We start from the raw sequence: 11,266 nt of genomic DNA, 5'->3' as shown, positions 1-11,266 counted from the left end.
TAGCATCAAAGTGTTCAATTCCTCTTCCAACTTGGATCACAGCAGTCCTGTAACACAGGGTCTACCTAGGCTTTCAAAACTTGCACTGTGCTCTGTTGCTGTCCAGAAGAATTCCTGTTCTCACCTGACCTGCCAGAGACAGCAGAGATGTGTGAGTGGTCTCTGGTGAGCTGCAGAGAAGCACTGTGCATGAACTGTGCAGTAGAACAAAACCTTTCCGTAGCATCTTTCACCATGACATGTTCCCATTTCACACAGACTATCAAGAATGCTCTTGGAGATTTTAAAAATATTTATCAAAAAATAGATTTGTGAGTTCAATGTGGACGACAGGTAAAATCTCTCTGTGCTTCTAAAGGGCCAACCTGCACTAGCCACACAACCTGTGAAATCTTATCACAGATAGGTTAAGCTGATTAGGACAAGGAAGGTCACCTGGTTCACATACTTCTACCAGCTGAAGCCCCCCCATGTCCAACAACTTCATAGATCAAGGGTCTGGAGCAGAAAGGTTAAGGAAGGAGTGCTCAGATTTGCATAGTTAGTCAAAGAGCTGAAACTTAATCCCTAGTTTCTTGACTGTGAATCCCACACTGGCCTCCTATGGTCTTTCTTTCAGACTAGGGGTTTGACTGCTTCTGAAAGCCCAGAATGGCTATTCCTCTAGAGGAGGGTTGAAGCATGAACTAACTTTCAATGAGAGTGGGCTTTGGGGTAAGGGTTCCAACTTTGCATGTTCTTTTCTCCTCTTTTCCCTCATTTTCACAGCCACCTGAAAACTCTGCTCAGCACAGTGGCGTGAGGAGCAGTTCCCACCTCCCGGGCGTTTTCTTTTCACAGCTGCAAAGTTCACGGAGTTGAACTGCAGTGCTTTGAGTCCACTGCTCACGCTGCCACGATCAACCTCTGTTGTAAATTTTCCTCCCAGAACACGTGACGATGCATTTCTTGACTATATATCCCAACTGCAGCAACAGAGCTGTCAGAGCGGGGAGCCAGACGCAGAGGAGGAACGCTCTTGGACTTGACCATTTAGGAATTCAGGGCTTGGGACGAGTCGTCAGCCTTTGGTAAGTTAGCAATGCTACTTTGCTTCAGATATATTTGGAAGAGGAGTATTTCTAACAATTTACAGATGGAGAGTTCCTTCTTTCCTTTTTTTTCTGTTTCATTTCTTTGTTCTAGGAAAACTTTGCTTTGAGTTAAAAATAGTTTTAAGTTTTAGAAGCAAAATGTGCGCTTCGTTTCAGTTCCTATTTCAAAGATTTATTATATTATTGTAAAGGTAGTATTTATTTTTTTTCTATGCTCCTTTGTCTTACATTAAATTAAAAAAATATTTAAAGTGATGCATGCTTACTTTATAAAATTCGTGTAGGACAGGCATGTACCGAGTATGCACTAAAAAATGAAAGTCCTCCTGACTCTTCACCACCCCTGCCTTCCTCCCATGCACTCCGAGTCCTCTTGGATAACCCTGTTAACTGTTTGATGGGGCTTCTCATGCTGTTCCTTTCATTCACTCAGAAGCGTTTTTTGACATTGCATTTCCACAAGCCTCATGCCTGCCCTCCTCCCAGCTCACGGATCTGTAGGAGAGCTCTAACCTGCAGCTTTCTCCCCAGGTCCTGGCCTTGGGCAGCCTTTCAAGGCCGAAGATGGAGCCTCTGAACAGCACACACCCCGGCACCGTGGCCTCCAGCAGCCCCCTCGAGTCCCATGTGCCCAGCAGCGGCGGCAGCGGCAATGGCAATGAATACTTTTACATTCTGGTTGTCATGTCCTTCTATGGCATTTTCTTGATTGGGATCATGCTGGGCTACATGAAATCCAAGAGGCGGGAGAAGAAGTCCAGCCTCCTGCTGCTGTACAAAGATGAGGAGAGGCTCTGGGGGGAGGCCATGAAGCCGCTGCCCGTGGTGTCTGGTCTGAGGTCGGTGCAGGTGCCCATGATGCTGAACGTGTTACAGGAGAGCGTGGCGCCTGCGCTGTCCTGCACCCTCTGCTCCATGGAAGGGGACAGCGTGAGCTCCGAGTCCTCCTCCCCAGATGTGCACCTCACCATTCAGGAGGAGGGGGCAGATGACGAGCTGGAGGAGACGTCGGAGACGCCCCTCAATGAGAGCAGCGAAGGCTCCTCGGAGAATATCCATCAGAATTCCTAGCACCCCCGGACGTCCGCAGTCGGCTCCATCAGCCAGCACCCTGAGAGGAAAGACAGTTTTCCAGCGTCTGGTTTCGCTTCTGCAGTGCAGCTGCCACTTTGAAGAGACCTCAGCAAGCCCTTGAGTCAGGGCGGGGTGACGGACAAGGCTCCGGCCGAGTCCTCCAAGTGCCCGTGGTCTGGGTCCACCCCTGAAAAAGCCCCGAAGTCGTGCAGTGTGTGCGTTGACTTTGGGGCCTGGGTGATGGCGTTCCTGTTCAGAATTTGGCCAGATGATGTACTTGTCGTTGTCCTGGGTAACTCCTGCAGCATCTGGCTGTGCCCAGGGCATGCTGAGGGACTAGTTTTGATTTGCTAATTTGCCTAGAGCTTTGTTCTAGATCTGATTGGCTCTAAGTATCTCTACTGTGTACCAGTGACATTAGTTCACAGTGAGTTAACCAGCTTCTTTTGGGGTCTTTTGGACTAAAGGGGGACATTTTGATGGAAGATTTTTGGTGGGAGAGAGCCAGACATCTGAATTCAGCCCATGTGCATGGTGTAGTGGGAGAGAAAAGCAACTTTTAAAAACTGTTAACATGGGCTGAAGTTGTAAGAGATGATCTGCTATTTTGTCCATTTGTCTCACCTACGACCTTGAACTCTCTGACGTGTGACCATCTAGCATCTTCTGGATCTTTCCAGAAGGGGTAATGGTGGGGTTGAACAAGGCCAGACTGTTAGCTCTGCTGCTGCTCATTTTCCCAGCCTGGTTTTTCTGAGCTGGGAGAGGATATAACTGAGGGCCTCCCACTGTGGGATTTCGTCACGTAGCTGAGACCTGGAAGGGCATTCTCAGGCGGCGTCTGCACAAAACTGGGGGCCAAGTTCTGTGCTTCCTGATCACGGGCCCTGACGCTCGTTTGCCTGTGTGGTCCTGGGCATGTCATCAAGAGGCTCACTGCCTTCATGAGGCTGAAGTCCCAGGGGGCTGGGAGGGTGTCTTCAGATTTTAGGACCGTGTGATAAATCCTCCATGGCTTGGTGTGAGGAAGCTTGGACCAAATAGTTCCCCTTTGGCCAGTTAGTCTAGAATCTGCTGATTTAAAGGAGCAGTTGGAGACACTCAGAACACATGTAATGAGCAGTTCAGGGCAAGTCAGCAACCCAGCCCTGCTCTGCGTTTCCTAGGATCGAGCCAGAGACGGATACCATATTTTTTCTGCAAGGTTCTCTGAGTGTTGGGATGGTCACGCCCCCAGCAAAGGGAAAAAGGGGTCTAAATCAAAGCACTCAGAACCGCACGCCGGTGTCTCCAGTATTGTTGTGGTCGATATCTTTGTAGCAGATCTTGGAGGCCGCTGAAGATAAAAAGGAAGCACAACACACCAAAATGTCAAACTTAATTCTAGTTAAAAAAAAAATGCCTTTAAAAAATAAATAAAAGCCCCAGAACTCTCCCTGCCTTGGAGACCCATCAGTAATGACTGCTCCCAAGGAAGGGTTAACAGTGTAGGAGCTGGTTTATCGGTTCACTTTGACACAGAGTTAGAGGAGATTTATGTTTGGGGAAAATGGCCCTCCGTTCACTTTAAAATTCAGCGTGTGGATTTACTCCAAAGGGGGCTGTTTAAGTTGAAAGAAGCCAAGTTAAGTTTGGCCCCTTGCCTGGAATCACTTGAATTCTGAAACTTTACTGCGACGGACATGTGCGTTGTCACATTTTCCATTGCTTAATCCTGAAGTTTGGCGTAGTCTATCTGCGCCTATTAAAACGTGATGTATAGACTTCCTTCTTATTCTATTGAGTTGTATAGAATTGTTGTTTGTATTTAACAGTTTGTAAGTTTCACAATATTTTTTAATTTAAATAAACACATTTCCCTGGGAAGTCTTGTTCTCTTATTATTATCATTATTTTTTAAAGTTTAACTCTCAGTTTATGAGATATCACAGAAATACTCTCCAAGCCCACTGGATTTTGCTCATCTTCTAAGCCAGAAGCTTCTGAAGGTTTATGTGACTTCTACCTCAGCAGTGGGGTAAATGGGGTACGGTTTTTTTTTTGCATCCTTTGATATGCTTTGCAATGAATGGGAAATAAGTACCAGATGGTCTCACATCAACTTTTTTTTTTTTTTTTTAAATTTTGTAGCTGTGGAGGCTTTGGGCTTGCAAGTGTACTGACATGGCAACTGGTGGTAAGAGGTTGCACCAAACCGGGTTGCAAGAAAACACTGGATTTGCTGGTTGGCTTGGCAAATATTATCCACATGGTCCTAGCATGCCAGGCGGGATGTCACTGTATATAAAGCAATTCAAGAATGCCCTGAAATGCCAGGTCCATGGGTTGAGACCCCTCCCCTTCCTCTCCCAGTCTGCTCCTGTTTCTTCCCAGGCCCTCCCACTTGGCCTTGCTGTATCTCTTGCTACTGGCTGAGGCATGTCCCACCTGCTGTGGCCTTTCCTTTGCAATTTTCTTTACATGATCAAAAGTGCTAAAGAAAATTACCCAAACTCCTGAGCCACTTTGACACAAGCAGATGGAAAAATGTTCTTCCTTTTATGTTTCCTTGTTTCTTCTGAGCTGTTTTTTGGGTTCAAGTCAATGTTTCCAGTAGACTCACAAACAATTATCTACCTAAAGGATTTATCTGGCAATGGTATAGGGGAGCCTGGACCCTTCCCAAATAATACCTTGGATCACACTCCACTGGTTGACACTTCTATAATGTAAGATGAGAAGAAAAGAAAACCCTTTAATTTATTCCAGTTTACTGTTGTCATTCTTGGTAAGGAAATGGTTAAGAAAGATTTCTTGTTAGCATGGGCGGAAGAAGAGGGAATTCTAAACTCTAATTGTCCTAAAAATATTCAGAGTACACTATGTCGTTTTAATGGAATATTTGTTTTCTTTCTTTCTTTTTTTTTTAAAGAACTTCTAAGCAGAACCTAAGGCCCAAGGGGTTTGGTCTGTGTGGATTTACTCATGCATGTGAAAAACTGAGAAGGGAATTTGGCCCCTGCACCTAGGATATTAGAAACATATTTTAAAAGCACTTAAATGTGAAGGGATGAGGTAAATGGATCATCCTGCTTGCTCCATGCTGTTCTAATTACACCTTTGTACGTCAGAGGCAGGCAGGGATGCTGCAGAAAAAAAAAAGATTTCTTTTGTGGACAGAATCATGGGATCAAAACTACCGGGAAAGGCTGAAGCGGAGCCAAGGAATGAAGGCTCTTGGCTCATGGTCCTGGTTGGAAAGTGGACCCCATGGTGCATTTCAGAGCTGTGATTGGAGGGTTTCGTGGTCAGACGTGCACTTCCAGGGCTCAGCCAGTGCAGGGTCATTCATCATCCTGTAAAATGCTGTTCTGACCCTAGACATTGTGGAACAGACAGAACAGAGTTTAAAATGTATTTTATTCTCCAAGTCTAGATAAAGCATGTATTTGCTCCATACCCTTAATTTAACTTTTTATTTACTTTATTTGAAAGGGAGAGTGAAGCAGGAAATGGGGGTGGGGTGGGGGGGGGAGAGATCCTATTCTATGGTCCACTCCCCAAATGCAAACAACAGTCAGGGCTGGGGAAGGCTGAAGCCAAGATTGGGCCAGGCTGAAACCAGGAGCTGAGAACTCATCTGGATCTCCCACGTGAGTGGCAGGAACACACCCCCTTGAACCATCACTTGCTGCCTCCCAGAGCGCACATTAGCTGGAAACTGGAATCAGAAGGCAGCCAGAACTTGAACTCAGGAACTCTAACATGGGATACTAGTGCCTTAAGCAGTGACTTCACAACTACACCAAATGCTTACCCCATCCCCTTCATTTTGTTTATTTTTATTTATTTTATTAATTAATTTATTTTTTTTGGCAGGCAGAGTTAGTGAGAGAGCAAGAGACAGAGAGAAAGGTCTTCCTTCCGTTGGTTCGTCCTCTAAATGGCTGCTACGGCCGGCACTGTGCCGATCTGAAGCCAGGAGCCAGGCACCCCCTCCCGGTCTCCCATGTGGGTGCAGGGCTCAAGCACTTAGGCCATCCTCCACTGCCTTCTTGGGCCACAGCAGAGAGCTGGACCGGAAGAGGAGCAACCGGGACATAATCCGGTGCCCCAACTGGGACTAGAACCTCAGGGTGCCGGTGCTGCAGGTGGAGGATTAGCCAAGTGAGCCATGGTGCCAGCCCATCCTCTTCATTTTAAAGTCTGGACACCATGCTGGAGAAAACCAGAAGGTATATCATGAGACTTAGGACAAATCTAGGGTTGGAAGGAGACATGTCAGTCAGTTGACTAGAATGGTGGTTCAGTATGGGGCTGGAATGCAGCAAGGTAGGGAAGAAAATAAAGAGGGGAGGGGCTAAGCCTTGTGATATCTGGCTTTCAAAGTCAACTCTGCTACCGAGTTGCTCTGTAGTTCTGGGGCAAGTGAGACCTCTATCAAGCTGGCCTTCTCTTTGGAGAGCTGTCCACGAACAGCATGGTGAAGTGCCCTGCAAAGCACTGAGTGTCACATGAAAATAAAACAGCTCTCATTGTCTACTTTTTAAAAATGAGTCCTGGGCATGCATCTGCAAATAAAGTCACAGAAACATCCTCTCTGGGGACCATTTCCTCAGGAGACTGCACTGTTCAGAGAAAGGACACAATTTGCCAAAGGAGAAGGGTCAGAAGAGAGAAAAACCACTGTTAAAGTCTGCTTTCTCCCGTTTCTGAAATGTTTCCTCCCACACAGGAAGGAACAGTTTGGGATGTGAGTTGTTACCATGGAGATAATCAGTGAAGGTCACTTGATTGAAGGAGCCCATGGTCCACTGGTGCTAGATCATTAGGTCTATTTTCCGAGTTACAGTTTTGTTCTTGGATCAGGCAATGAGCTTTGAGCATAACGCAGCCTCTCTTTGCAGGCAGAAGAAGGGGTCCGAGGTAGCACTGCTCTTAACTTGGAACAATCCAATCCTCTCCTTTTAGTTTTAAAGGTCTATTTATTTGTTTGAAAGGTAGAGAAACAGAGGGGAGAGAGAGAGAGGGAGGGAGGGAGGGAGGGAAGGAGGGAGGGAGAGAGAGAAAGAGAGAGGAGGGAAGAAGGGAAGGAGGGAGGGAGGGAGAGAGAGAGAAGGAGGGAGGAAGGGAAGGAGGAAGAGAGAGAGAAGGAGGGAGGAAGGGAAGGAGGGAGGGAGAGAGAGAGAGAGAGAGAGAGAGAGAGAGAGAGAGAGAATGAGTCTTCCATTCATTGGTTCAACCCCTAAATGCCCATATCAACTGAGGTTTGACCAGGCTAACATCAGGAACCTGAAACTCCATCCAGGTCTCCCAGGGACCCAAGCACTTGGGCTGTTATCCTCTGTCTTCATAGGTGCATTAGAAGGAAACTGGGTTGGAAGTGGAGCAGCTGGAACTTAACTGGGACCTTGATATGGAAGGCCAGTGTTGCAAGTGGTAGTTTAACTTGCTTTGCCTCAATGCTGATACTCTTACTTACATGCTTTACAATCCTGTCCTTGCACTTTCTTGCCCTGTCAATATAGCTAAGCTCTTGTTCTCTTATTTCTAGGAATTTGTTTTCTCACCTTGCACTCTCTTGCTAGGAGACATCATTAAAGAATTATTTACATTAATAACTATATCCTTTTCTTGTTCTGTCCTCAACTTCCCTCTGTCTCTTTCTTCCATTGCCCCATGTAATGCACACACTTCATCCAGTCTTTTTGATTCTGTGTTTTGAGCTGCCTCTTACTCTAGGCACCTCACTGGGTTCTTACTGGGGAAAGTCAACACCTGTCTGATTCCCAAAAGGTTATGATGTTCACACAGATGAATTCCAATGAAGTTATCTTTGTTTCTCATTAATTTACAATATGAGTTGAGGATGTCTATGTGCAAGGCCCTCCTTTTCTAGGAAAATGTAAGAATACATTGCCTGTGTCTTTGAACAGTTTTTGGGGCACCAATGTGTATTTGAGTGGACAAAATATATTGCTTCTCTATTTGTTTTCATCTGTTATAGATACTTTCCTTTTGATTATCTTATTTAAATTTCCAAGGAAGCTGTGGGTTAGGTCTATAATATCTATAATATCTGATCATATACAGATGATATAGATAGGAAAGTTAAGGCTCAGAGCAGTTACCTTCTGCCTAACGTAATGAATGATCAGGTTTTGGGGGCCAGCGCCATGGCTCACTTGGTTAATCCTCCGCCTGCGGTGCCGGCATCCCATATGGGCACCGGGTTCTAGTCCCAGTTGCTCCTCATCCAGTCCAGCTCTCTGCTGTGGCCTGGGAGGGCAGTGGAGGATGGCCCAAGTGCACTCGTGCAGGAGACCAGAAGGAAGCCCCTGGCTCCTGGCTTCAGATTGGTGCAGCTCCGCCCATTGCAGTCAATTGGTGAGTGAACCAGCAGAGGGAAGACCTTTCTCTCTGTCTCTCTCTCACTGTCTGTAACTCTGTCAAATAAATAAAAAATAAAAAAAATGAAAAAAAATGATCAGGCTTCAAATACAGACTTTCTAGCATAAAGTCTGGTACTCTTTTAATCACTAAGAAGGAGAAAGCATGAGACATAAGAATCTAGCACCATCTCAGAAAGTAGGCAGCTCTGTGACATTGTATATTTTACTTAACATTTGTGAGCACATTTCCTCATTGGTGAAATGGACACAGCGGTATCTTCTGTACTGTATGCAAAGCATTGGTGGAACTGTAAATGAAGTTGATGGAAAAAGAAAAAAATCTTTGTCTTTGATAGGATACTGTAAATAGACTTTAATAGCATGCAACCATAGCCAGTATTTCTCCCCTTCTGAGAATGTTGAAGACCCCACTTCTCTCCTATTCTTCCTCCCCAACCACCAGGACTTGGGCAGGGTCATGTAACTCTTTCTGCCTGCAGTTTGAGCCTGGCAAACTGGCTCTGCCACCTGTCCATCTCCAGGTCATGATCATTCAGCATGAGCCTAGCCTGATGCTACCTCTATTGACTAGTCCTCTGAGGCTTCCTGGGAGTTTGTCTTCCTTTCCTGAGCATATCCTGGTGCTTATTGCCCTTTGCAGGCAATGGGTCTGAGTGGGCAGGAGTCAACATATCCTCCCAAGGCTGTGCAATGTGACATCACTGGAAACTTTAACAAAGGGAAGGAAGAAGCTATAAATAGCAGGAAAGAAATATTCAACCATAGTTGAATGTAATTGTTCTGCATGAAACAGTGGTTTTCAGGCTTGTGTATGTGTGTGTGTGTGTGTGTATTTCTACTCAGTTCCAACTGCAGAGTCTGTTATAGGCAGCACCTCACTCCTACCCTGATGTCTCCCAGTCTTATGTGACTGTCCTTGAAGGTGACACTGGAAGTTCACTCTAGACTAAGATGATGAAGAAACCTACAGGCACATCACCAGTCATTATTTTTGTATGCTTATTCTAATAGAAGTAGAATCATGTCTCTCTCATTCTTATCTTTCTTTTCCATTTACAACTTCTGCCAAAGAACTGGAGACAATGCATGGAGAGAGATTTTGTCTCTTTTTAAAAAAACTCTCCCCCCACCCATACACACATCTTCACATGTTTTACTATCACACTGTTCTCATGCCTCAATTACAGAAGTTTCACTGTCTTTCCCATAGAATTATACATCTCTTGAGAGCCGGAGTTGTGTGGTATTATTTTTGTAGCCAGAGTGCCTAAGTTGAGCTAACATTCCTTAGAGCTCTCTCTCCTTGTGTTTTTTTTCTTTTTTTTTTCTTCTTTTTTTCCATTTTCTATTTGGGTGAACTCATCCACCCTTAAATCTTCAACCACTAAGTAAATCCTTTTAAGAAACACCTGTCTAGTATTTGCTAGACTTCTTTCTTAGAATTTAATTGCCATGGCAAGTTAAGAGATGGGATTTTTAAGCCATTTAATAAAGAAACTTGGGTATGGGGTGGTCATGAACATTGATCAGGGCACACAGCTAGCTAGCAGCAGCACTGAGATTTGAGCATGGCAATCTGGCTCCAAAGTTGACAACCCTAAATACCTGCTGTCTCCTCTGCTCCCACTCTGTCTCCAGGTCCCAGTCATTCAGCTCAAGCCTAGACTTTTTTAGTGAACACCAAAATGCTTCTGGCTATGTCCACCTATGTCCTATAAGCATCTCAAATTCCTAAGGTTAAAACTTGAACTAAGAGCTGGCATGGTGGCATAGTGAATTATGCTGCCACTTGCAATGCTGGCACCCCATTTTGGAGCACTGGTTCAAGTCCTGGCTGCTCCACTTCCAATTCAGCTCCCCGAGGATGCACCTTGGAAAGCAGCAGAAGATGGCTCAAGTGTGAGCTCTGCCATGCATATGGGAGGTCTAATTGGAGCTCCTGTCTTTGGGCTTTGGCCTGTACTAACCTGGACTAGCCACTGTGGCCATTTGGGGAGTGAACCAGTGGGTGGAAGACCCCCCAATCTCTATTACTCTTTCAAATAAATAGATACATCATTAAAAAACCCTGAACTTCCCATCTTTTTGCATAATCCTGGCTGTCTGTGACAGGTGTCAGATACTTTATGTAGAATGTAAGCTCTTCTCCCTTGCCTCTGGTCACTAATCCCTCTCTGGAATCTCTTTTCTTAAAAGTTGATTAATTACCAAAAAGTATTTATTCTGTCATGAAAACACTGAGTGCAAGAAAAATGTTGGAACAGGAAAGGATAATGTGATCAGAGGTGTACCTGTGCAAATTAAAAAATAATACTTGAATTTGGGGTAGAACATGCTAGACATTGGATGTCCAATGACAAAAAACTCAGCCTCTGTCATAATATTGATAGTTTTTTTCATTCTGAAAGGCGAACTGAAGAAGGAATTTCAAGATAGCAGGATTCCAGGTGAGAATAGAGAAGTGGGCAATAGGTGATAAAGTGGAGACAGAAGCTAGAAATACTTAGTTTTAAAACTGATGAGATTCTACCAGCAGTTGAATGCCAGATGCTGATGAATAGGGTGAAGTCAAAGATGACTCTACAGTTTTCATACTAATTGAGAGTGCGCATGTGAATATGAGATGGGTAGCACTGAAATTTGTGTTGCTTAAACAGAGTTCCACCAAAGTTTATCTTTCACAGTACTGAAGGTTGGGATATGAAG

At 45.0% G+C, this 11,266-nt stretch overlaps 1 protein-coding gene across 2 annotated transcripts; it reads left to right on the top strand.

Annotated features, from left to right (window-relative positions):
- Positions 1–595: 595 nt before the first annotated feature.
- KCNE4 (potassium voltage-gated channel subfamily E regulatory subunit 4) lies at positions 596–4,034 on the top strand. Of its 2 annotated transcripts, XM_051847982.3 has the most exons (2): positions 596–1,070; positions 1,626–4,034. In XM_051847982.3, exon 2 carries the CDS (start codon positions 1,659–1,661, stop codon positions 2,163–2,165), a length of 507 nt encoding a protein of 168 aa, XP_051703942.1. In that variant the 5' UTR covers positions 596–1,070; positions 1,626–1,658; the 3' UTR covers positions 2,166–4,034.
- The last annotated feature ends 7,232 nt before the right edge of the window (positions 4,035–11,266 follow it).

This window comes from Oryctolagus cuniculus, chromosome 3 (genome assembly GCF_051225735.1).
Source record: "Oryctolagus cuniculus isolate XC-2025 breed Fujian yellow rabbit chromosome 3, ASM5122573v1, whole genome shotgun sequence".
In the NCBI taxonomy this organism is placed as follows: domain Eukaryota; kingdom Metazoa; phylum Chordata; class Mammalia; order Lagomorpha; family Leporidae; genus Oryctolagus; species Oryctolagus cuniculus.
The sequence above is the reverse complement of the archived record's forward strand: the minus strand, read 5'-3'. Positions and strand labels throughout refer to the sequence as shown.

Excerpts from the sequence above, each read along its gene's own strand:
- KCNE4 (XM_051847982.3), top strand. The coding sequence starts at position 1,659 with ATGGAGCCTCTGAACAGCACACACCCCGGCACCGTGGCCTCCAGCAGC.